The following is a 26,062-nucleotide window of genomic DNA, read 5'->3' as shown; positions in this document are numbered from 1 at the left end:
AATGATGTTGGGTATTCCAGCCCAAGTTCAGGCAAGTTAATGGCCCTGATTGCGTGGATCAAAAGAGGTGATATCTGTTACGCAAATTGTATGATCGAGGTACTCGATACAAACGGGGTACAGCTTCTTACGCCAGGGGCGGGTATCATTCCCGCCTACCACCAAGTATTTGCAAGGTACAGAGTACTCAAGCCACGATACACTTGGCACTACGTGGGAAGTTGGGGGGCCAGTGGTAAGTATTTTGGTTACTTTTGTTATCAAAGCCGTTTACGCACGAGGCAATGACCCTGAGAATCCCTGCAATATACTGTACCGTATGTACTGGTGGATACACTTGTTTACCCCAGGAGTGACGTAGCCACCCTGGTTAGGGCAGCAGCCCCCCGAATTTGATTGGCTGGGGAAAGGACATTATGCCTGAGGCAACTTTATCGACACCTGAGGCCAAAGCTTCTGCATCGAGTTGCAATCTGCACTTCCGGTCGCTGCGGTCCGCCCTAAAGCACACCACACCTCATCACTCGGTCACTTCATTTCTGGATATTCTTATTTGTTCCCTCCCGGAAAGCCCACGCCGTCGACTTTCTGATCAAAGTCTTTTTCCGGGTGTATACCCTCAATCTCCACTCTTCTACTTCTGTCCAGCTTTTCTTTCAGGCCAATTGGGTGAGTAAACACTGCTGTCCGGCCGTACCCGAGGCTTTTCTCCTCCAACTTGCTAACCCGACGACAACGAAAAGCTCTATATCTCCCCGCCATGTACCGCAACGCCGCCGCCCGCTCCGCGCTCCGCGCATTCTCGAGCTCCAATGCCTCCGTGGCTCGCTCCGCTCTGAGCAAGCAGATCTGCAAGGCCCAGATGACCTCGTCGGCCCGCAGTCTGCTCCGTCCCTCCGTCTCGTGCTTCGCGCTCGCCGCCCACAAGCCCGTCACCACCGCTCTTGTGCGCTACTCGTCTTCTGCGGCTAAGGTGAGATACGGCATACGCCTTGTGATTTGTGGTTTGCAAAAGACACTCAATGGCTAATGTCGATACAATAGGAGCACGATGATGATGATGTTGATGTTATGGCGGGTATGAAGTCCGAGGCTGTACGTATTTCCATTCGATGTGGATCTGGGTCTGCATATGCTAACTGTGCCTCGCCGATATAGAAAGTTATCAAGGAAACCTTCAGCTTGAGTGAGGTCCCCAAGGAGGCCCTCTACCTCGGTATGGCCGGTGTCGTCCCCTACCTGGCCACCTCTCTGCAGACCGTCTTCCTCTCCTACGAGATCAACCGCGCTGCTGCTGTTGGCGAAGGTCTGATCTTCTCTGGCGAGAGTGCTGAGCTGATGCTGCACATGCTCGAGCCCGTCCAGATCGGATACGGTGCCGTCGTGAGTGATCCCGAGTGTCTTGAGTAATCGGTTAGAAGTTTGCTAATCGCCGTTATGGTTAGATCCTTTCTTTCCTCGGCGCCATCCACTGGGGTCTTGAATGGGCTGGCTACGGCGGTAAGTTCGGTTACCGCCGCTACGCCGCCGGTGTGATCGCCCCCGCTGTGGCCTGGCCTACTCTGCTGCTCCCCGTCGAGTACGCTCTGATCAGCCAGTTCCTCGCTTTCACCTTCCTGTACTACAACGATGCGCGTGCTTCCGCCGCCGGCCGAGCTCCTCACTGGTACGGCATGTACCGTTTCGTGCTGACCTTCGTCGTCGGTGCCTCGATCGTGGCTACCCTGATCGGCCGTGAGCAGATCCAGCAGACCACCGCCTCCGAGCACAGCATCAAGGACAAGATCAACGCTCTGATCTTCTTGCAGAAGAAGGAGAAGGAGGAGGCTGCGGCCCGCCGTCTTCAGGCACTCGAGGTCGAGGATTCCGAGTAAATATGCCTTTTAAGGTGAGGGGCATCCCCCCGAGACTGATCTCGATGTTTGCATTACCGTGATTTCCTGTAGAATATACGCAGAACGAACGCACTAGGCCACTGAAATTTCTTTTGTTCAATTGAAGTGTCGTAGTTGGGACCCAAGTATTCTCGAGTAAGAGTCTTATCGTGAGGGATTTGACATTCCGCATCGAGTGGGGGTAGATATAAGCGTACGGGTAGCAGGATATAGGTATCCATGGGATGCTCCCGCATTAAAATTTCATTTCTTTTTTCATTTTTCTTTTCTCAAACGGATTCAATAAAGCTGCACTCGTGCTTGGCATCAAATCTGAGTTAGAGCTGCAAGATTAGGTACGTACAATAGCTACTATATGTCGCAAAAGGGTACAATTGCTAATCGGCATCTTCCTCAGGTCACACGGGTTGCCGCAGATCGGAGAGGGATAATCCAAAGGGGTAAAACGAATCTCACGTACATACTCGAGCGGGTCGATCCCATTGAAACTGTCACGGGGTGCCGAAAATATCGACTAAAGATCTCACGGACGGAGCTAGCTGAAACGGCGCTGGAAATGGGAACAAAAAAGAGGGTACTTTTGCGAAAGTGGCATGGCTTTCTTTGCTTTCTTTGCTTGCAAACGGCTTCGGGGGAAGGTAAAGCGAGACCTGCATGCGAGGTACGCAGAGTAGCGCCCAATGGCGCCAGAAAAAAACAACGCTGGAATCCACCTGGATCGGCCTTTTCGTCTCTTTTTGTTTTTTTGTTTTTGCTTATTTTTTCTTTTTTTGGGGTGTTAATCTATGGAGTACAACTGAGGGAGCACGATTTTTCGTATTGTAAGTTGTACTTGTTCGCACGTCCCCGTTCCTGGCAGGTTTGACAACATCCCCTCTCTCCACGTCTGGAGATAATGGCCTCTTATAGGGCAATTCAGCCGGTTCACCAGACCAGTTCCAGTTCTCCGTGGGGGAAGGAACCTTGGACATTACTAGATAACGTCATCTGCTGGGGGTTTATACAACGTACAGATTGGACTATTCTACATCAAGCATAAATGCCAATCTGCCAATCTGCCCTGAGACAGGGATCTTGAATGAGACCCGGGAAGTAGGGAGTCAAGATCATAGGCAGTTCCCCGGAGGGGTTGACGCACTCGAATGTTCTTGGCCTGGACTAGCCCGTTCTCCAGATGGGATTCCCTTGATTTCTCTCTCCCTCATAGGCTATATACCACATCCGAGAAAGCTAATAATTCAATAATTCTTCCATATGGTGGGATATGATATTCTCCATGAATAGGATTTTAATCAAAGAATGTCAACTAATCAGAAAGGGGGGGGGTTCTAGAACGACTCAAGTGAGGAAAAATGGACCGTGTCATGTGTACGATCGACGGGGCTTGTGGAGTGCCCAGGCTTGGATAGACGGGGGTTGGAGTTGTATATGTGTAATATATACGGATAGGACTATGGTAGGTAACTAGTTCACTAGTTATAGGACAGGATAGTTATAGGATAACTATAGGATGGGTATTACTAGATAGATGCTCGCTACAATAAGATATATACCCTATATAAGACTATATCCTTAATCCTTAATCCTATAAACGTCCTTCTCCAGCTCATCTCCCATTTATAAAGCCAAATAGTGGGGGAAAGTGACGAGGTCTTCTGATCAAAAAAAAAAAAAAATCCCCCGAACCGGATTTCTCATTTCCCCCACCCCACCTGGGCTTTTTCAATGGTCCACCCCTTTGGTTAAAGACCGCTGCCCTGGTGCTGTGGGAGATCTTTCTTGTTTTCTCCCGATTCTTCCGTTTTCTCTATATACGACTCGATACTGGCGTATACCTCGACTATTTACCTCTTCTCCTCCTTCTTCTGCTACCTTTCACCAACCCTCAACAATTTCCAATCTCCAATCTCCATTCTCCATTCTCACCTTTCTCCTTTATAACGGTGACAGTGAACTGCCATATTTCACTTCTATACCTTGGCCACTGCTCTGATACGTCACGCTCCACTTTTCTGCCACGGGAGCTGGTCCCCGTATCCCCAACACCGCCACCTCGTAGTTCTCCTCCCCTCCGTTATTCCCCTCTTTAAATCCTGGACAGTAAAATCGCTCTCTCTCTTAATACCTCTTTTTTCACACGTTCTGGAAGATGCGAAACCCATTCGATTTGGACTTTGATAGCCTCGATGGAGACTCCGAGCCCGCCCGGGATTTCGAGGCCCCCGAAGAACATGTGCACCAGCGAGTGGAGGACATACAACGAGAACACCTGAACCTCAACTATCGTCCCAAACAGAGAGACGATGGAGACCGGTCGTTGCTGCAGGACGAGGACGAGGATGAAATGAAGAGTCGATTCATTGGCACCATTGACCAGGGTACAACGAGTACACGATTCATCATCTTCGATTGCACAGGTGTCCCTGTCGCCAAATACCAGACTGAATTCCATCAGATTCATGAACATCCAGGGTAGGTGTCACAACCCATCCCTTTGAATCCTCCCCCGACTCAAATATTAATTTGCCCCGCACCCCCACAGATGGCACGAACAAGACCCTTATGAATTGGTCGAGTCGGTCTATATCTGTATCGAAGAGGCCATGAAATCCTTCCTCGCCCTGGGCTACTCCACATCCGACATCGAAGCCATTGGCATCACCAGTCAAAGAGAAACCGCCTTGGTCTGGGACTGGGAGACCGGCGAGCCCCTGCACAACGCAATCACGTGGACCGATACTCGCACCGTCAACTTGGTCCGGGAACTGAAAGAAAGGCCCGGCGCCGACGAACTCCGTGATATTTGCGGCCTCCCGCTCTCCACATACCCCTCGTCCGTCACGCTACGATGGATGCTCGACCATTTGCCCGACGTCCGGTCGGCCTATGACGATGGCCGCGCTGCATTTGGAACCGTCGATAGCTGGCTCATCTACAACCTCAACGGTGGTCCGAAGAACAAGCTTCTGGTGACCGATGTGACCAATGCCTCCCGGACGATGTTCATGAACCTCGAAACCCTCCAATATGACGATCGCCTCTTGAAGTTCTTCGACATTGACCCGACCAAGATCCGTCTGCCCGAGATTCTGCCCTCGGCCGATCCCGATGGGTTTGGTAGAATGGCCGAAGGGCCGCTGGAGGGTACTCCCATTACCAGCTGTCTGGGTGATCAGGCTTCGGCCTTGGTCGGTCACTGTGCCTTTTCGCCGGGAATGGCCAAGAACACTTACGGTACCGGATGCTTCCTTCTCTACAATGTGGGCGAGAAGCCGGTTATCTCAAAACACGGTCTCTTGGGCACCGTGGGCTTCCAATTAGGCCGAGACCGCAAGGCCGTCTATGCACTTGAAGGCAGTGTGGCCGTGGCGGGCAGTGGTGTCTCTTTCCTAATGAATAACCTTGGATTTTTCCGTGACTCACGGAAGGTCAGCGATTTGGCTGCCAGCGTGCCAGATAATGGAGGCTGCATTTTCGTCACTGCGTTCAGTGGTCTTTTTGCTCCTTACTGGATCGATGATGCCCAGGGAACTATCTGTGAGTCTTGAACGTGCTCGTCATCCAAAAACCTAAATCGCTAACACTGCCAGGGGGAATCACCGCCCACACACAAAAAGGACACATTGCCCGTGCAACCATGGAAGCGGCCTGCTTTCAAACTAAGGCTATCCTCGACGCCATGGCAATGGACAGTGGCAAGGGCCTGACAGAACTGGCTGTTGACGGCGGCATGAGTAACTCTGATATTTGCATGCAGGTATGTTGCAACGTGTTTTCTCTTAAACTCTCAGACCCGCTAACTTTCATTTGTTTCAGACCCAAGCCGATATTATTCAAATCCCCGTCGAACGTCCCTCCATGCACGAAACCACTGCCCTCGGCGCCGCAATCGCCGCCGGCTTCGCCATCAATATTTGGAAGGATTTCTCCGAACTTAAGCACATGAACCGTGCCAACCGAGCCTCCTTCGCCCCAAGGATGTCCGTCAAAGCCAGCGGCCGCATGTATAAAAAGTGGTCCAAGGCCGTGGAGATGTCGCGCGGCTGGATGGCCGACGAGGACAGAGAGGAATACGACGAATAAACACCTTTTTTACATATCCTTTTGAGATGACCCCAATCGGGTCCGTCATCGACCCCGCGGCCCAGTTTGTGCAATTCATACCATGCACGATACATACACACGCGCAAGAAGCAAGAAGCAAGAGAGATTTGAGAGGTTTACATGAAGATCATATCAACCGGATATCGCATATATTCTCTCTTGGAGATACCCGGAATTTTTTCTTTTTCACAGGGACATCTGGAACACCTCGCGTCTTCCATTTATACATATTTAGAGAATTTCCAATCCCGACTAGAAAGTCCGTCCTAATAAGGCGTTTTACCCGCCCACGCCGATGTCCCCCTCCAATCATGACCGTTATGACGGGAAGTCGTTTGTTCCAGAAGAAGAGCTGGGGATTTTACCTTTTTTTTTTTTATCTCATTTTGCTGTTGGCTAGCCTCCTCTCCTGGAACAAGCTCGACTTAACTACCACTTGTGTACATACAACCCGTTTTTGAGAAGAAATGAAGAAAAAAAAAAATTATAAACATGTCATTCTCGTTCGTACGCAAATAAACAATGAAGCTTAAAACTTTATTATTACAACATTCCCACCCGGAATCGAGAATACCCCGGAATCCAGTTTCTGTCTCCGGATTGACGTAAACACCATGACATCATAACAGCGGGGTAGTAACTAACCAAGATTACTGGTTACTGGTTCTAACCAATAGTGGAGTGAGGCATCTGGTTCATTTTTTAGTTCGGCGATGTGTTCAATACATACATAGCTTTTCAGATCACATGATCGCTTCAGCCTGTGGTGTCCTACCATACATACATAGTGAATAGATCGTAGAGGCCTCACTGTTGAACCATTGGAAGTGGCTACGATCCATCTAATGCATGTAGAGAGAGATGTTGCTTGGGTCGTTTATATTCCCCTGTCACGGCTTCATTCACGGAATAGGCCGAGATTTGGCTGTCTGCTTAGGGTTTGGGTTGTTGCTATATTTGGCTCGGGTGCCTTGGGAGGGATATATATTGTACAACATATGTTCATCTACATGTACAACATACACCGAAGTTGGAGTGGAATATATGTATATTTTTATTTTCATGCTATATCTTCCCTCTCGGTCATTTTCATGACCGCTTTGTAGATATAACCATATGTCTATGAGAGTACCAAAGAGGATTGGCAGCTTTATTCTACAAATGCGATCGCGGATCACGTGGTCACGTGCAAGAGGGTATATAGATGACCTCATATCGCGGTTATTACATGGCAAATTGACGTCAGATGATCTCCATTCGAGATCTTCAAGCGCGGAACAACAGCCGATAACCAGAGTCAAGCGTCAATCTGACTGAGACATGATATAGAAGAAAGAGAACCAAAGAGATATGGTATTTTCAATAGACGCCTGGATGATCGAGGATGCAAAATGGAGATGAGAAACAGGATACATGGGTGGTTGTTTGTAGAGCCAACAAGAAAATAAGACAAGGAAATGAACAGAAAAGTTTACAGAGTCGGAGATGACTTATTCATTGACCGTGGGTGCTCTTCCTGCCGCCGCGGACGAGTTGAGATTGGTCGACTGCAAAGCTTCAGGGAGCTTCAGCGGTGCACTGGGCAAGATCTTGAGTTTATTGATCTTCTCGCCCTTCAGCACCAGCTCCATCTCCTCCTTTGTGAGAGTTTCATATTCAATGAGCGCATTGGTCAGAAGCTCGAGTTCCTTGCGCTTTTCGGTTAGGATGGTGGTTGCTCGGTCACGGGCTTCTTCTATAAGCCGGCGCACTTCGCCCTCGATCTCTTGCTTGGTTTCCGACGATAGGCTGTCGTAATTCGTAGACAGGTCGACGTTGCCGAGTTTCTTGGAATATCCGAACCGGGTGATCAGCGTGAAGGCCGTCTCGGTGGCACTTTGAATATCCTAAAGAGATCATTAGTACCGAGAAAAGAAGACAACTAACTAGTAAGACTTACAGCTGAGATGCCACTAGTGACATTGTCGTGGCCGAAAACCAGCTCTTCAGCAGCCTTGCCACCCATAGAGACGGCGATGTCTGCCAAATATTCGGTGTAGTTCCTTGAAACGGTATCCATCTCCGGAAGGAAGTGAGTAATACCCAGAGCCATACCACGGGGAACGATGGTGATCTTGTACAGAGGAGTAGAGGAAGGAGAGAAGTGTGCAACAAGGGCATGACCAGCCTCGTGGTACGCAGTCAAGAGCTTGTCCTTGTCTTGGATGATGCGACTGCGAGCCTCGGCGCCCATCATAATCTTGTCCTTGGCCCAGTCGAAGTCGAACGGCCCCACATTAGCCTTGCGGTCACGGCTGGCATGGACGGCAGCTTGGTTGACCAGGTTCTCCAAATCAGCACCAGAGAAGCCGGGAGTGCCTCGCGCGATGACTCCGACGTCAACATCAGGACCGTATTGAATTTCCTTCATGTGATGTCTCAAGATGTCCATTCGGCCGCGAACATCAGGAAGGTCCACAACGACCCGACGGTCGAACCGACCAGGTCGAGTGAGTGCCTTGTCCAGGAGTTGAGGGTAATTGGTAGCAGCAATGATGATAACACCGGTAGTCTGAGAGAATCCGTCGAGTTCCGTGAGCAACTGGTTGAGCGTTTGCTTGACATAAGCAGCATCCCGCTCGTTTCGCTTTCCACCTATCGCATCCAGTTCATCAATGAAGATGATAGCCGGAGCCTTGGCACGGGCCTGAGCGAACAAATCACGGACACGCTTGGCACCAACACCGACGTATACCTCATCGAATTCAGATCCAGACATGTAGAAGAATGGGACACCAGCTTCGCCTGCAACAGCACGCGCAAGCAAGGTTTTACCAGTACCGGGAGGACCGACCAAGAGAACACCCTTGGGCAGCTTACCGCCTAGGGAAGAGAAACGCTCTGGGTTGAGAAGAAATTCCACCAGCTCCTGCAGCTCATCTTTAGCCTCGTCACAGCCATGCACATCACTGAAACGAGCGGTTTGCTGCTCAGGCTGAGCTTCCTTATCCTGCGCACCACGGACGTTCTTCAGAACGCCAGTGGTTTCAACCAAGATAGTGACCGTGACCAGGGAGATGTAAGTGAAAAAGCCGAAAATGAGCAAGAATTTGACCCAGCGGAACACAGTGCTTCCGAGAGACTCATCGACCACAACGTAGAGAGGAGCATCCTTGGCACCGGTACCGTTTTGTTTTCCCATTCCGATTTGACTGCCAGTAGCCCGAGCAGCCACCGCTTGACCGACTGCCTGGAGCTGTTCAGGGCTCAGATTGTGGTTTGACCCGCCGAAAGCTCCAGCTCCGGCGTCGGCGCCACCGACGATTGACTGGGCCTGTTGGACTAATGCTTCAGTTGTGAGATCTCCTGCAAAATAACCGCTCCGGTGTCGTTCGAGAACTATGCCCGGCATTTTAGCACGCAAGAGAGCCGAATAAAGAGCATTTTGAGCGTCTGCGTTATTGGGACTTTGATTGGCGACCTTCTCCTTCTGGGCTAGTACATGATGCCAGGACCCGCCGAACAGGAACCGTTGCTGCTGTATCTTCGAAAGACCGTTGACCTTCGGGGCCGCGCGGAGGGAGTTAAGACGGAATGGAGTTAGAGTTGAGTATGAACGAGCACCGGGGATAGCATAGCGGATCGGCATAAAAGATGAGGTGGTCCGAAGTGCGTTGTCTGTTATCAATGATTAGATATGATTCATCAAAGCAATTTTCTCAAGCCAAAACATACTTTGATTGAGCAATGAAGACCACGTTTGCTGCGAAGGCCGGCTGACGATCTCCGCTCGCAGGGCTTCGGTGGAAATGCCTTCCAGGTATTCAGGCAAGGTTGCGCGTTGAGAGATCTGTCTGTATCAGCATGAAGATGCCAAGTGGATGATAGGTTATGCCATACTGTTTCAGTTCCTCGGCTAGTACTGCGCCGGAAAGACTCGTTGACATTGCTCGTCGTTCGCCCGGTCTGCTTCCAGGGAACAGCCAGGATGTTATACATTGAAGGCCAGAGATCCGATGTCACGGCAGCGACATTCTAGCAGATTTTTTGGGTCAGTTGTGGGATCTGGATGAGAAACCGCGGAGTGGTACTCACAGGCATGGGGATCGAGACTTGGAAGGCCATGACTCTCCGATATACAGCGGCACGCGGCCGGGTGCGAGGATGGGCGTGTGCTCCTCTTGGTGGATTTACAGCCGGAAATAAAATTTGAATCTGTTAAGCCCGGGTTGAAGAGACTGTCATTGCTGACACAAGAATGAAGGTAGAGAAGAAGGCGATAGGATGTTCCGCTTTGATGCGGCGAATGGCGACGGCCACTTATGTCCGAATAGGCGACCGAATATATATCACGTGATATTAAGTGACACGTGCACGGCATAGCCGGACGCTTCTTATAGCGTCATCAGCTCTGGTCAGCTCCGATGAAGGATGGAAGGAGATTTAATGGGGAAAATTTGTATGAATTAATTATGCATGGGCGATTTGGCAGAGAAAATTGGTAGCAAACGGGTAATAGTAGCCGGGAAGGGCCAGGTACACCAGGGCTGTTGCCATTGACAGAAGCTGCCCATGGTTCGCGCACCCCGATCTTTACAAATTGCAACGTCTTGACGTCCACGAGCATTTGAACTTCATCACCTTCTTGAGGCTCTTAAAAGGGCCCTGTGATCCCCCTGCTCAATGGCTCCATCGACATTTCGGCCCACGCTTTTTCTCACGGACAAGCTCCCCTTGACCTGCATATTCTTAAAGACAGACTTGCTATGTCTCGAAAATATATCTTCTTGGTAGGAGCTCCGTTGCCAGCAAGTCTGAATTGGGATACAGACGAGCTTCTCAACACGCCCATACCTCCATTTTACGAGAATACGACGAGTACAGAACAACAGCTATCCCTGGAGCAACCACCTGTAAGATGGAGAGTGTTACGGTCAGCATCAGTCGACAAGCTAGGTGAAAATTATGACTCTTTCCAATACTATGAGGACCCGGCCTTTTTCATCTCGCATCAACTGGCTGTTGCGACAGATGCGACACAAGGATCAGAAGATTCGATTCTTCAATTCTACGACCATTCTTTCGCCATCCACGAAACGTCCGAGGTAGCTGGCTCAGATGTGTACGTAGCAGATTCCACGCAGGAGAGCAGTTTGGACGAGGACAGCATGTTGGCTAGCACTACGGGGCTGGACAAGACAGACACTCCGAGGTCACCTCGCATTCTCCATAATCCTGGGTCCCTCATTGATTTGAAAGATCTTCCCACGGCCAGGTACATCCAATCGATCGCACCGCAAACGATGACGGTGAATATGATTGTGGGAGTGCTGGCCGTTCACCCCCCACGTCGCATAGTAACACGACAATGGAAAACCGAACTGGACCTCATCGAGCTTGTCGTTGGAGACGAGACAAGGGCTGGGTTTGGAGTCAATTTTTGGCTTAAGCCAGAGAAGCCGACCGCCAAAAACAATGAACCGGATCGTCTAGGTCGTTCATTGGCATCACTTCGACCTCGCGACATCGTTTTGCTCCGGACCGTCGGACTCAGTACATTCCAAGACCGGGTGTACGGACAAAGTCTGCGCCGAGGGATGACCACGGCCGAGTTGTTGCATCGACAACCGGTGGATGTGACGGATGCAGTTGGATTCTATCAGGGCAGAATGCAAGAAATTAGCTCCCAGGATGATCCGCCGGCCCTTAAGGCCCGCAGAGTACGAAATTGGATGCTGCGGTTTGTGACGGATTCGGTTGGAATGTCACATCCATGTGGATTACCTCCGGATACGCAGTAGTTAGTTAATTGGTCAAAGTAGTAACTATTGCTTTCATGCTTTATGTGAAATGTTAACTTGATATCCGTAGGTTCCGTAGAGATGTGTCTTTAGTGTACGTACTAGCGCCAGACCAATTGTATCTGAAACGGAAGAGGGGAAACAGGGAATATCCCCCCACCACCAATCTCCCCATCACCTACGGAGGACTCCGTATATGTAGGTTTCAGGGGCGATACCTCATGACCATAAGAATTTGAGGTTTAGTTTTGCGCCATCTGCATTGTCGTATAAATCATGCAATAGCATTGGACATACTGGCCGGGGATGGCTGAACTAGACCTCAGGAGATCAGAGACTTCATCCACGCGTCAGAGCGGCCTAGTTCCTTGGAATGTAATTAGAGGAATGCCTAATCCATTCACAGCAAGCAAAGTACAAAGTCATTTCATCCCAAACATCCAAAAGCAGTCACCACAGCTCTAAACAGCCGAAGTCGAAGTATATGGCCCCCTTTTCCCGCAAACAGGCCCCTCCAATCACCGCCACTCACGTGCCCCCACTTGGACAAAAATAAATCCATCAACGGCCAGGTGTTCCCTAAATAACAGAGCGTCTCTCCTTTTGCTTCTCCTAGCCTCTCTACTCTATTCCTAATTTTCTCTAATTTTCACTATTACTTTCAATTCCAATACATCATGAAGGGTATGTGCTATTGTCAATGCTTCCATGTCTCCCCGCTAACCCCTCTACAGCTCTCATTCTTGTTGGAGGGTTCGGAACTCGTCTGCGTCCTCTGGTAAATATCCCGATGATTATCTTATGGCCTATTGTCTATTTGGCAATACTAATATTGATTTATTTTAGACCCTCACCCTTCCTAAGCCATTGGTGGAGTTCGGAAACCGGCCCATGATCTTGCACCAGGTCGAGAGCTTGGCTGCTGCGGGTGTTACTGATATCGTTCTTGCCGTCAATTACCGCCCGGATGTGATGGTCGCAGCTCTAAAGAAGTACGAGGAGCAATACGGAGTCAACATTGAGTTCTCCGTCGAGTCCGAACCGCTGGGCACGGCTGGCCCGCTTAAGCTGGCGGAGGAGATCCTAGGCAAGGACGATTCGCCTTTCTTCGTGCTCAACTCGGATGTCATTTGCGATTACCCCTTCAAAGAGCTTGCCGAATTCCACAAAAGCCACGGTGATGAGGGCACCATTGTCGTCACTAAAGTTGACGAGCCCTCCAAGTATGGCGTTGTCGTGCACAAGCCCAACCATGCCTCGCGCATCGACCGCTTTGTCGAGAAACCCGTCGAATTCGTCGGAAACCGCATCAACGCCGGTATTTATATTCTGAACCCTAGTGTTCTAAAGCGCATCGAGCTCCGCCCGACCTCCATCGAGCAGGAGACCTTCCCCGCCATCTGTAAGGAGGGCCAGCTTCACTCCTACGATCTCGAGGGCTTCTGGATGGACGTCGGTCAGCCCAAGGATTTCCTCACCGGTACTTGCCTATACCTTACTTCCCTGGCCAAGCGCAACCCCAAGATGCTTGCCCCTCACACAGAGCCTTACGTTTACGGCGGAAATGTCATGGTTGACCCCACCGCCAAGATCGGCAAGAACTGCCGTATTGGTCCTAATGTAGTCATCGGGCCCAACGTCGTTGTCGGCGACGGTGTCCGTCTTCAACGCTGCGTTATAATGGAGAACTGCAAGGTCAAGGACCACGCTTGGATCAAGTCCACCATTGTTGGCTGGAACAGCTCTGTTGGACGCTGGGCGCGTCTGGAGAACGTTACAGTTCTCGGGGACGACGTTACCATCGCCGACGAGGTATATGTCAACGGTGGCTCGATTCTGCCCCACAAGAGCATCAAGCAGAACATTGATGGTAAGTTTTCGTTTCTGATCACTATCCCTAACAAACATGTACTAATTAATTGTACAGTTCCCGCGATCATCATGTAATCCTTTTCCTACTTCCCCCTCTTCCTTCACGTCGCTATGCCTTTTGAAATACCTCCCTTCAACTCTCGTGCCGATACCACCCTCCAGTCCGCCCTCTTGATGCATAGAACCGGAGTCGTTTACTGCGTTTCTTCTGTCTTCTCTTCTATTGTCGGCTTGCCTTTTTCCTCCTTGACGGTTTATCGCCCTCACAACTTCCTCCCTTCCGTCCGATAATGCACTTAGAAACCTAGATGGTGAAAGCGTGCGATTTCGGCTGTTTTGCAAGAAATAACTTCTTTTAGTTTTGTTTGTCTACGTTTATCCTTCGAGCTATCCCCGTTTTAGTGCTACATATTGAGGGTTTCGTCGCTACATCCCCGCTCCCCTGCGCTTGGCCACTTGTTTTCATTCAATTTTTTCGATTTTTTTTTTTACTACTGCTAGTCTTCTGGCAATTGATGGGCAAAGAAATCATGCCATATCCGTTTTAATGAGAACATGGGCGTGGGCTGGTTCTGTTGATGTAAATAATGGGAGGCGAAATTCGCAAAAAAAGATACAAGTTTAGTTGATCTTTAACACGATTCTTCAGATGTTTCATATCAGATATCTTTGTAGAAGTATCATGGATGGAATATTAGATACATATTTGGGGATAAATTACATACAGTCATTGAAGCTGTTCTGCTTGAATCAGTTAAGCAGGAAATTGACTTGAGAGAAGCATAATGTGTCTTTGACAAAGTCGTGTCTAGGAATGAGCCTCAGCTCGATCCAGGATCTCATCCCACTGAATTCTCAACTCTTCCATCTGCTTCCAGCATTGGCGTCCGAGTTCCTCGAACTCTTCTCTCTTTTCCTTGGTAAGATCTTCTGCGCCGCGCTTACGACGTCGGAGCCGATCAGCCTCAACGACGGGCGTGCCGACAACACCTCCATGTCCCCAGCCGTCGACCTCAGTAGAAACCGCACTTTCAATGCCAAGACGCCCGCAAGACGAACCCCATTTCGCTCTACCGCCACCAGCCCGGTGGTAAGGCTCTTCGGCAGCTTCCACGTCAGCCTGCGATGCCAGCGCGAGGAAGACCGGAGCACAAGCGCCGAGGTAAGTAGACAATGGATGCCAGGGCGAGCCCAGCATCCTCGCAGTCCAGAAAGCAGCAATCATCGCCCACGCAAGGGGCAGAATAAGCGGGATGATAGATGTGGCGCAGATACCAGGGTGAGAAAGATACATGCGCGGGGTCGCGTCGGGGGCATTTGTGTGGATAGCATGTGTGTCAAGTTCCGTCTCAGACTGCAAGAAGCTATCGACAACCCAGGGGGCCGTACTCGGCAGATTGGAAGTCAGCGCGAGGATATCAGTGAGAGCCTTAGAAGACTCATACGGCGCATCAGTGCGCAAACCCTGAATATCGTCTATTTTGAAAAAGTTCCAAGTCGCTTCGAGACTAGAAACCCAGACCACACGGCCAGGCCCGTTCGTGTGCGCCCGCTTCAGCAGCGGAACCAGGTTGTGCGCCAGCATATAGTGCCCGAAGACATTTGCGCAAAAGACTGCTCCGAGCGCGGGCTCTTCTTCCGTCTTTGTTTGCTTGTTTGTTAACACGCCCGTCGGCGCTAGCTTATAGGATGGCCAGGTCACCGCGTGGAGGAGATCGGTGCAAACCTCCCAAATGGCCGTGGGCCAACTGATGCCGGACCAGCCGCCCAGCCCGGCATTCAGAACGATCGAATCGAGTCGGGGGAGAGTGTGCACTAGTTTTCGGGAAAGTTCGCGCACTGAGCGGAGATCGCCGAGGTCGACGCTCTCTGAGACGAAGTGGACGCGCGCGGCGGCAGATGCGGAGGGGGAGGTTGCTTGGAGGTGTGCTTCTAGTCTGCGGATTGTGTCTTGGGCTTTGCGCGCGCTTCGAGTTGTGAATATTATGGTGAGAGATTCAGATTCTGCGTGGGAGGAGAGGAATTCGTCGGCAAGGCGGCAGCATATGGAGAATCCGAGGCCGCTGGATGGTCTGAGTTAGTATAGGGAATTGAGCTGAATTGGCATATTGAGAGGTTTGCACCTGTTAGCCCCTGTCACCAGGATGTGCAACATATTTTGCTGCTCAGCGGACTTGACCTGATCCATGGCTTGTTGCTTCGGCGAGTTTGTTGACTCGGCAATTTTCTTGATATCGGAGATAGGGGTTAACGTGATAAGATGCTCAACGATTGAAGCTGAGGTTGGAGAGGATTTTGCGCGTTGTCGCAATGGAAAAGACACGCGGCAATCAGCAGCACCTGAGATGAAATGAATCCCCCGAAGTGAGCACTGTCAATGTCTCTTGTCGAAAATCCACCGAACGGGGAAAGTGCCCATCGCACAGATCACGTGTTCAACTTTAATCTTATCGTTATCGGATTCGTAGTCCACCTGCACGGGTTGTTCCAAGGTTCCCGTCATACTCGCTTTTCACGTTTTATGGCTGAGATCTGCTAAATCTTACCCAAATGTCGTGCAGCTGGCATACAGGAAGCCATGGTAGTCAGACTTGAGCGGTTTCTCAACACAACCGGTTTCTTCTTCTTCGCTATCGTCCTTTTCTGCCTCATCCTCCTTACACCAGCGGACGCCATTTACCAATGCTACGAGACTAATCGACTCACAAACATCTTCTTCATTACCGGCGCATATGTGATCACCTTCCTATTTGCAGTCCTCATCTATGCGACACGCATCTACACGAATCGCAGTGCACTCACCGGCATACCCAAAGCCTGGATCCCCGTGGAAAAGGAAGATGTGAACAAGAGCGTTAGGCGACTGGTAAAGGAAGGCCTCATCCGTAGCGCCGTCATCGCCTATCAAGCCCGCCCACGCGACGTCTCCACCGATGAGGACAGCTTCCAAAAATACAGATCGCTTCTCATCGACCCCGAACGACCCCCATGGGGCCATGTCGAGCACCCCGGCTGGTCTTCGCCAGACTCGCCAGACTTACCGAATCTACCATACCGCACAGTCATACACGAACTCCCCAGCTTGATTGAAGCCAAAGCTGTCTCCCTTGCCCCTATTGATTCATTATCATCTGCGCCCACATACCACTTCGATCCGTCAGGCGACCTTACGATACAGTCTCTCCCGGATACACGCGTGGTGGAAGTATTACAGCGTCCAGCGTCAATGGGTCTGAGAGAATATATCCGCCATCTGACGTCCCTCGGGGCTATCAATCCGCCAGAACTCGGTGCGGATTTCCTTGCGCTGTACGAACAAGCCAGATTCTCGACGCGCGATCTACACGAGACGGAATTCCGCGACCTGATGCACCTCTTCGCGGAGATTCTGAGGGGGATGACATCCCTTGCACCACCGATCCTGGATGAAATTCGCGACAGCGCTAGCTCCCGGCGAGCCTATAGCGAATCTAGCATTGAATCCTCGGATGATGAGAGAGAAACAGATACCGGGACTTATGGTTATGACGGGACTCTAGGGTACATGCGAAGTAACAGCCTTCGCCCATCGAATACGTCTACCTGGGAGACCCAGTCCGGGTATGACACTGCGCCCGCAAGGCAAGATGCCGCGTCTGAATTGTCAACGGACAGTGGATCCTCCGTGGCACGAAGCTTTCTTCATACCCCTTCTACGAGGTCTCTACGACGCGTGGCCTCGGGCCAATCCGGCAGTTCGGGAGGGAGTGTTATTCGTCTGAGGCAGCCACGAGATCCGACAGATTTGCCGTATACAATTGACTACGCTGGACGTAGGCAATGATAATAATCCATTCACACTTGTATATTACCTATAGAGCAACGCTATTTGGACACGCAATTGCGCCAACGGAACCTTGGAAGTGGGGATGGACTTAGTCAGGCGGAAAACATTCCGAGTCCTGTCCTTGGCAAAACCTGCAAAATGATTGATAAGATCAGTTTATCATTCGACGACTCGTCATCAGAAAAAAGAGTCCAAACTAGCAGATCTTCTCCTTTTTCCCATTGTTGAAGAAGATATCCATATCGTGTAAAATGCATCTCTTTCGCCGCGGGACTTCCTCCCTCTTTAGCTCCTCCAATGTCTCTGCCGCCTCCTCCAGGACCGACATCACCACCGACGCTGTGGGTGACAATACCCTCGCTGCAGATGGCTTCCAAAAAGTCTCGTCGAGCGATAAGCTCTTCAAAAAGGTCGATCCAGTGGTAGACGGCGAAGACTGCCTGCACGACTGCGCGACATGTACGATCAAATACCCCGCAAAATTCGATGTCGATCAGCAAGACGAACTATACGGACAAGTCAACGGATGGGCGACACATATGCTCGTCGCAACGGGCAAGTCAGATTGGGTGAGAGACGTGGCAGACGAGAAAGGGAGCGTCATGGAAGCCATTGAAAAGGGAGGACTGGAGCCGAGCAACGGGGTATGACAATATCCCGACCTGCCAAAGTCAATGACATAGAGACTAACAACCCCTTTTCACAGCGACTCAAACTGTCAGCATCCAACATGCCCGTCCCAGACGAATACCACATAGCCGACGCAGGCAAACAGCCCACAAACGTCATCCTGCTGCCGAGCTTCACCGTCGTCGAGGACGTCACCCCACAGCTAGTCCCAGATTTGATCGAGAATTTCATCAACCGGACCCTAACAACAACAACGCCACTAGGCGCAATTCCAGAAAAACCAACAGAGGAAGACCAAGACCAAGACCAAGACCCTACGCAAATAGACCTCCCACACCCATCCACAACATCAATCCCCACTTCCCTCAAATCCCACCCCAGCCCGCACGCAGCCGTAATCCTGCTCTGCTCGCAACGCACGCGTGATGCGCGCTGCGGACAATCTGCACCCCTCCTGCGCCGCGAGTTCGAGCGCCACCTGCGCCCACTCGGTCTGTACCGCGACATGGACGACCAACGGCCCGGCGGCGTAGGTATCTACTTCATCAGCCATGTCGGCGGTCACAAGTACTCCGCGAATGTGATTGTGTACCGCCGCCGCGACTTCGATTGGTACAAGCGGGATGCTCCTGCGGACGGGGAGGGGCGGGCCCCTGATGAGGGTGCGGCGCAGGGAATCTGGCTGGCGCGTGTGCGGCCCGAGGAGTGTGAGAATATTATTCGATATACGGTCTTGCAGGGGAAGTTGCTCAAGCCCGGGCAGCAGTTGCGGGCTGGGTTTGATCGTGAGCGTGGGGTGACGAGTTGGTAAAGTTCGAGCTGGGTTGGTTAGTTGGTACTTTGGAGTTGGTTTAGTGGATATCACGGACATATTGCTATTCTCGGCTGAGGTTGATTGCCTGATGTATCTGATTTGTGCTTTTGTCTTAGTATTCTATACATGTGGCGCTGCGCCCCAGGTCAGATCTGCCTTGCGCATCACGCTAATAGCTTTACTCCGTATTCGCAGGCTCTGTACTCCGTATTGTATTTATTATTACGATTGTACGGATTTCAGAAAAGAGGTGTATGCTGGAGGTATCTCCAGTCTCATCAACCCTTGGCCTTGTTTCGCTTCCCGTGCCTCACAGGATATCATTCGCCACTTGACTACAGTGATATCTATGTACACTTCTATTAGATGAAACATCTACCAACGCCGACAAGCAATCGATGGCTATAGCTGCTCAGGCTCCAGACACGTGCACCATGTCAGCCATGCAAGTCAGATTGCAAGGTCGGCATTTGTCAGCCCTACAGCCATATCAACCGCAAATGTCGGATCTCCCTGTCTTATTATAGACTATAACTAGTTTGTTATGTATGAAAGGAGACAGACACCTTACGTAAACATAACCAAGTGATTACCTAACCTCCCACCTGGACCGTGCACCGGTGGACCTCCCGTACCCGGCGGACCTCAGGGGGCGTGCTCAATTTTACTCGGACGGAACACCACTGTATCCCAAACATCCACCAAAGGATTATAAAGCCACGCTATCGACTGTGCTCCATAGCACGTTAGTTGCAGCAAAGGCGTGCATGCGTACCCGACGGCCGAGACGGCCCTACAAAGAAAAACCCATAGAAAAACGTCATCCACTGCGAATGAGCAAGGTTCATTGCCCATGACTGGACTGGCAAATGATGCAAGGCCAAGGCAACACCAGCCGCTAGTTATCCCTCAACCCTCGGGTTTCTCGCTCGCCAGGCTCCACCGGGCTTGTTTGAAAGTAACCTGGGACGGTCATTGTACAGAATAGAGCCGATGTTCCCCCGTGTGTTGCGGTTATCAACGCCCCCTTGCACGGAAAACGGTGGGTTGCGGGAATTTCGTACATATTGTTGTCTTATTTTTGCGGGGGAGGACGGAATCAGCTCCAAACGCCAAACTCCAATACGTCATTTCTGGGTTTTCTTTCGAGGTATCTTGTATCTTCTATATTTACATATTCGTGCTAGATAGGAGCTCGGAGATAGTGTCTCTTACGGCAAGACACTCCCGGGCGTTCAGTAAGGAGGACTGAATTCCTTTGCTGTCAGCCGTGATAGGGGCTTGCGGTAAGTTTTCCGCTGATTTGATCACATTCTTCTCTTCTTCTCACTGGCGTTGTTGGCTTTCAGAACCAACATGTGGTGTCTAACTTCGAAACCAGAGTCAAAATACCTGCAAGGGGTCAAGTGGTGGCTGTTCGCCTTGTCGCAACATCCTGGCCGGTAAGTTATCATCGAGCGCTGATAGGCAAAGCCCGGCGTTGACCGACATTCGCGCAACGAGAGCGAGAGAATGCGAAATGGCACAGAAGGGCCGAGAAATGCGAGGAATTTGTTCCGGCCTATTCCACTCCGGGGATATTAACATCGATCATCGACCGTACGCACGCTTGGAGAAAACATGACCACATTCATACCGTCTACCGCCTCCTTGGTGAGAAAGCTCGCGGAGTAAACAGCCAGATTGCCGAATCAGAATCCACAGGTTTCTTAGCTTCCTTAGGTCTAAAGTGGGGGATATGGATAGTCCAATGAGCTGCTCTCATTACTGCGTCGCCATGCGCGCGTCGGAGATTAATTTAGTGGCTTTTCGGAGCATGTGGAGGATATTTGTTTTGGTCCTTGGAGCTGGTAACCTTTTTCCCAATCTTCACATGGGTATAGGTGATCGACATGGAGATATGTCCGATCTGTTTATTTCACACTGTGAATCCGTTTTGATTGGACTCCGTACCAGGTACTCCGTACATTCGAATGATTCATATTTCGTATACGACCAATTACCAACAATTACCAACGCTGTTAGCGGCAGACTGAGGGCCAAATCAGAGAGCTCCCCGACAGCGTCATATCCTCTCTTAATCGCCAAGATGAAACAAAATGCGGGGTAGTCAGAGCTTCTCAGATCAAGGGAAAAAGGTAGAGGAAAAAGAAAATAGCGAAAAACAGAGTCCCTTATCGAACTCCATGGTAACCGCTTGAAAGCCATTGTCCTTGCGTGATGTGATGCGCATGCAGCTTCGAACAGCTTTGCAACAACTTCCGACTCCCTTCTCCTGCATTTTACCTATTTCAATCACCTGGGCAAGACGGTGGAGTTATCAATATCCAAATTCCAAATATGATATGGCCCCCAAACGAGCCCGTCCCTATTTGGAAGCCATCCACTCCACAAATAAGACTAGTCTTAGTAGTCTGCACGCGAGAACAAAGAATCCGGACACCAGGCTCATGGGTATCTCTGAATGACGCCTCATTTCGTTTATCCTTTATTCTTTTTTCGCATGCAAGCACACCGGTTTTTGATTTTCTCTTGCCCTACTAGCCGCGCCCTGCTTTACGGCATTACTATAGTGTATGGAGTATGGAAATATGCATATATGCCTCAAGTGGAGCATGCATGTGCTGTACCTACCTGATCACCCTACACTTATCATAGCCGAGCGATTACCGTTTCATGTAGCGTGTATTCAGGGAACCGATTAATGATAGTCGCGGTTTATCTATGATCGGCGGCGACATTGGCGCTCTTTTCTGATCGGGGGTTTCTGTTCGATGTTTCGTGTTGACAAATCTGGACCCTTAGGGAAATAGTGGGCTGTGCAATTTTATGTACACTATACAACATACAATAGCATTTCTCAGTATAATCTCCATTCGTTCTTACAACCGTTTATCCCCATAATTCATTTCCAATAATATTTTGATTCCTATGTCATGTTCGATTACCTCAATGGCTGAGCCGGGCTGTCTCCATTAGCCACTCAAGAGCATTTGTGTGGGTCCAATCCACACATTCTGCTTGCCTCGTACACTGCGTGCATCATCACGATCCGGATATGCAGCACTATTGGTCCTTCGAACGAGATCTACTTCACTCCGCCTACCAAGTAAGCTACCGCAACAGATCTGCACACGTTAGGCGAAGCTCTTCGAAGTACTTTATACATCCCTCCATACCTTGTAAACAGGGTTTGTCGATCACGCAAAGCGAGCAAGAAGTGAAAAACAAATAATACAGGGAATCTATAGGTCGGTCCTCATTACTCTGGTGTATTAAGGTCGTAAGATCAGAAGATCACCGCAGTGAAGATGAGCGCGAGTGGATTGCCACGTTCAGTAGGATTAGGAAGGTAGTGGTGGTCACCCAAACGCCTCTTCTATTTTCGTTCAGCTGTTGGACTTTGCCAGGAGATCTCTAGCCCGCTCTGGCATTTTCGGCTCTGATCACCGTAGTTGTTGCGCGAATCTCGAAGCCTCTTGCGACACCTTTTGTTGAGTTTATCGATTGGCAATGGGGACATCCCGCGCTAACCGAGTCTACCCGATAAGCCTTGTGAGGCGACATGCTATCTGTTGGATGCTGAGATGGTTTCGCCACTGGATTTTATTAGAACCAACATGAGAAGCTAAGTGGTCTATACAGCAGACTTTGGGTGCGAAGGGAGCTAAGTGATCGACCCAGCTATGGATAAAAAGCAAATATTGTGATTGGCGCTACGGGAGTACGGTGAGAGTAGTGCCTGTTCAGGGATAGCATGGGTATATCAAAGTCTATGGACTGACCATGTGAATGTAGAAGTACAACATATAACATATAACATATACACTACAATATACACAGACACAGACACAGACACATACAATTTAGAACAAGTGGAGAGACGGGAACAGCCCCAACCTTAAGGGAATGGGACCCGAGGCCTTGGGGCTGTTCGGGGTGGACAAGCGGGAGAGCTGGGGTACCTGACCCATTTGCGAACACCGTTACGGGGTGCAGACGCCGCGTCATAGGGCATCCCTTGCATTTGTCGTTTCTCTCTTACTGTTATTTACTTCTTCCGAGAGTAATGTTGCAAGTGTTTTTGTGGTTCTTTGTTTATGGAGACGCGGATATTAATGGAGTCCTTCTAGACCCTAGGGAAATTACTTAGTACGGAGTTCTGCACCGCCAATCCCATTGACTTCCTGGAGAAGATCGTTTTTAGCGTCGGTGACCTTACTCCGTCGTGACCCTCTCTCATTTGGAAACTAGATCGGAGGAGTTCGGCCGCGGCTAACCTTGGGAAATTGGCTTGGCTTGATTGTGTAAGTTGTTATTTGGGAGTCGTTGAGTGGACGGATTCCCGAGCCCCCCCAATGAATGGAGAGGTACATAGTACGGAGTATATATCATCTACATAAGTTACTTGGTGGCTTCTTTAGAAGTGTAATTGTATACAGTATATATTCAGTCTCTTATACAATATAATAGTATTATAGTTAACTAGTTACCAAGTTAGTTAGGTAGTTCGATATTAAAGGGGCCAAGAACTGGTTTCAAAAATACGGTCATATACACCGTATCCATACCATACCATACCATGCCCAGTCCGGTTAGCATGTCTTGTCATTCGGGGGCCGAGGTGGGGCATTTGGTAAATAAGCTGGTAATGTGGGGGTTTCTTTTTTCCATGGGCTATCGCAATTTACCATTTTCAGAGGTATCCCGTTGACAGTCAAAGTTTGAGTCTGAAGGTTTGGAAATAAATTACCTCCACAGGTATTAGACGGTTTGCCGATGTGTTACCCTGTCGAGTTGAGACATGTATTTCTTTGTACAAATTGGGAATGAATTAGGGAAAGAGAGTGTCGAGCTAGGCAGTGATATTTAAGCTGCGAGCTGATAGGCCTGTTCGTATATAGGATATATCAACGAGTGTACCTGGTACCTCAGGGAAATAATAATATAATAAATAATATATATATAATAAAAGAAAATAATAAATAACCGATATAAAACCAAAATAAAATAAATATGCTCTTCTACGGTCCCATCCGCGCCGTTTTTCCTCCCCCTTCAAGGTTATATTCTAATACTTGAGGCTCCCCTCTTCTGGATCTTGATCTCTGTCAGCGCATTTCGTTTATATTATGCTCTGCGTTCGCAACATCCCGGCTACCAATCCAGCCTGACCAAGGATCTCTTTCTCTGATTTCAAGGTCGTCTGCGATCGCATATGCGCTTACGTTCTTTCCCCTCCCCCCCCCCTCCCCTTTGTCTATTACCTGGCTTTCCAAGTCCACGCTTTAGCTATTCGCGCTCTTGGGTCTCATCATGGCTCCAGGCAGTGGGCGCGACTTTAACTGCTCGTGGGAGCATTGTGCGAAGGTGGGTGTATCTCCGCGGGCTCTACTCGTCATCCTCTAACCGGTTTAGTCCTTCAATCGCAAATCCGATCTCTGTCGCCATTATCGCATTCACACCAATGAGCGGCCGTATCATTGCACCGTAAAGGACTGCAACAAGAGCTTTATTCAGCGCAGTGCCTTGACCGTACACTCGAGGACCCACACTGGCGAGAAGCCTCATGTCTGTGACCATGAAGGCTGTCAGAAGGCATTTTCAGATGTAAGGGCTTGAATCTGTATGTGGCGCATTTACTCCATTTACTAATTTCTATAGTCATCCAGTTTGGCCCGTCATCGCCGAATCCACACCGGCAAGCGACCATATATATGCCACGAGCCTACCTGCGAACGCAGGTAAGTACTCTGCGTGGAAAGTCGACAGCGCTATTCTAATTGTCTTGTTGAAACTGCAGTTTTTGTCGCAAGACCACCCTCACCAAACACCAACATCGCTCTCACCCCCCGGGGAGCTTGACCCGACCATCCTCAGAAGATGCGACCTCCGAGCACTCGTACCACCAAACACCCGTGCCGGTCTCGGGCCCAGGTGAGCAGTACATGCTCGGCCAGCAACCGTATTACCCGCAATCGGCGACGCCGAGCCATGAGTATTACTCGCCACAGAGTGTGCCGATGGGCTCCGTGCCGGTTCACGAAACTGCCCCTCCGATCGTGCCGCAGCCTGTACCTGGATCCTCGCCGGTAAACATGCCACACCCGCAACAGCCACACCCGCAGCACCATGCGCATCCGCAGCACCAGCACCAGCAGCACCAGCAGCAACACCAACAATATCTACAGATGATGCAACAGCGTTACGAGACCAGCCCGCGCGCCAACTACCTCCCAGAACAATACCAACACCCGTCTTTTCAAGGCCATCAACTGCCACCCGAACAACCAATGATGGTTTCATACCACCCAAACTATGCGTACAAACCCCCAGGCTCCCGTCTCTTGAACCAAGCCGAAGGGACTGACTGGGGCTTTTTGGGAGTAGGCTAAGACGAGACTCCACCTAGATTGTGGACCCAATGCGTGTTTAATGCCCGTTACGACTTTCCCTGCTTTCTCCGGCTGTGTCTTTGCTTTTTTTTGCAGATCAGAAATCCGCATATGTTTGTTTCTGGTTCTGGTTCCTATCTCTGCTCCATTTCTAGGGTTCGGCGCTTTGATTATGGATTCCCCCTTCGATATTATGTTATTCTTTTTCTATATATTGTCATTTTAAACGGAGGCAAAGGTGTTACCCTTCTCGGCGAATCATTTTTTTTTGATACCTGAACATGGGATGTTTTTTTCTTTCTTCTTTTTTCTGTTCTATTCCCTACCCCTGCGTGTATTGGTCGTAAGACGGTCATTCCGATATCGCCCAATGATATATCAGCAGCAGCTAGTTGTTTCCCAGGAATATTACTGCGATGGAAACTGCACTCTGATTGGCTCCAGGACTTAGCCTTTGAACAGAAATCCTTTCCACATCGTATATTCACTTCTCTTCTCAGCCTCTCATATTATCCTACATCCTCAAACTAGTCCTCGAACTACGGAGTACATAGTTCATAGAGCATCATGTCTGATTGATCGAAATAAATTACATGGCATGACTCGTGGGCTTCTCGATTCCTTCTGTTCCAAATTCTTTTCTTTTTTTTTTTTTTTTACACGCGGTGGCCCCATTTTCCTCGGAAAGCCAAGGACAGAGCCAAGGGCCAAGGGAAATTCGAGGAGCGCAACCCTGTCTCGCTAAC

The 26,062-nt window shown here is 50.0% G+C and overlaps 8 protein-coding genes across 8 annotated transcripts; 6 read left to right on the top strand and 2 right to left on the bottom strand.

Moving 5' to 3' along the window:
• Nucleotides 1–416: 416 nt before the first annotated feature.
• On the top strand, nt 417–1,874 carry LCP9604111_3696 (DUF3429 domain-containing protein; the record flags this gene model as incomplete). The annotated part of the gene is made up of 5 exons (XM_039071312.1): nt 417–669; nt 744–973; nt 1,045–1,095; nt 1,159–1,383; nt 1,446–1,874. 5 exons carry the CDS (start codon nt 417–419, stop codon nt 1,872–1,874), a joined length of 1,188 nt encoding a protein of 395 aa, XP_038930359.1.
• Nucleotides 1,875–4,044: 2,170 nt separating this feature from the next.
• On the top strand, nt 4,045–5,978 carry LCP9604111_3695 (glycerol kinase; the record flags this gene model as incomplete). Its single annotated transcript, XM_039071311.1, has 4 exons — nt 4,045–4,367; nt 4,438–5,432; nt 5,486–5,652; nt 5,712–5,978. 4 exons carry the CDS (start codon nt 4,045–4,047, stop codon nt 5,976–5,978), a joined length of 1,752 nt encoding a protein of 583 aa, XP_038930358.1.
• Nucleotides 5,979–7,489: 1,511 nt separating this feature from the next.
• On the bottom strand, nt 7,490–10,103 carry LCP9604111_3694 (i-AAA protease YME1; the record flags this gene model as incomplete). Its single annotated transcript, XM_039071310.1, has 5 exons — nt 7,490–7,885; nt 7,939–9,656; nt 9,714–9,828; nt 9,879–10,013; nt 10,074–10,103. 5 exons carry the CDS (start codon nt 10,101–10,103, stop codon nt 7,490–7,492), a joined length of 2,394 nt encoding a protein of 797 aa, XP_038930357.1.
• Nucleotides 10,104–10,744: 641 nt separating this feature from the next.
• LCP9604111_3693 (uncharacterized protein) lies at nt 10,745–11,779 on the top strand (the record flags this gene model as incomplete). Its single annotated transcript, XM_039071309.1, has 1 exon — nt 10,745–11,779. The coding sequence occupies one exon, from the start codon at nt 10,745–10,747 to the stop codon at nt 11,777–11,779; it is 1,035 nt and encodes a 344-aa protein (XP_038930356.1).
• Nucleotides 11,780–12,456: 677 nt separating this feature from the next.
• LCP9604111_3692 (mannose-1-phosphate guanyltransferase) lies at nt 12,457–13,726 on the top strand (the record flags this gene model as incomplete). The annotated part of the gene is made up of 4 exons (XM_039071308.1): nt 12,457–12,463; nt 12,514–12,557; nt 12,626–13,649; nt 13,707–13,726. The coding sequence occupies 4 exons, from the start codon at nt 12,457–12,459 to the stop codon at nt 13,724–13,726; spliced, it is 1,095 nt and encodes a 364-aa protein (XP_038930355.1).
• Nucleotides 13,727–14,459: 733 nt separating this feature from the next.
• Nucleotides 14,460–15,839, bottom strand: LCP9604111_3691 (3-keto-steroid reductase; the record flags this gene model as incomplete). Its single annotated transcript, XM_039071307.1, has 2 exons — nt 14,460–15,714; nt 15,775–15,839. The coding sequence occupies 2 exons, from the start codon at nt 15,837–15,839 to the stop codon at nt 14,460–14,462; spliced, it is 1,320 nt and encodes a 439-aa protein (XP_038930354.1).
• A 390-nt stretch (nt 15,840–16,229) lies between these two features.
• On the top strand, nt 16,230–17,474 carry LCP9604111_3690 (uncharacterized protein; the record flags this gene model as incomplete). Its single annotated transcript, XM_039071306.1, has 1 exon — nt 16,230–17,474. One exon carries the CDS (start codon nt 16,230–16,232, stop codon nt 17,472–17,474), a length of 1,245 nt encoding a protein of 414 aa, XP_038930353.1.
• A 6,763-nt stretch (nt 17,475–24,237) lies between these two features.
• On the top strand, nt 24,238–25,316 carry LCP9604111_3689 (putative C2H2 finger domain protein; the record flags this gene model as incomplete). Its single annotated transcript, XM_039071304.1, has 4 exons — nt 24,238–24,291; nt 24,340–24,531; nt 24,586–24,665; nt 24,725–25,316. 4 exons carry the CDS (start codon nt 24,238–24,240, stop codon nt 25,314–25,316), a joined length of 918 nt encoding a protein of 305 aa, XP_038930352.1.
• Nucleotides 25,317–26,062: the final 746 nt, after the last annotated feature.

Source organism: Penicillium roqueforti, assembly GCF_015533775.1.
Source record: "Penicillium roqueforti strain LCP96 04111 chromosome Unknown scaffold_06, whole genome shotgun sequence".
Classification (NCBI taxonomy): Eukaryota; Fungi; Ascomycota; class Eurotiomycetes; order Eurotiales; family Aspergillaceae; genus Penicillium; species Penicillium roqueforti.
This window is presented reverse-complemented; position numbering and strand designations above follow the sequence as displayed.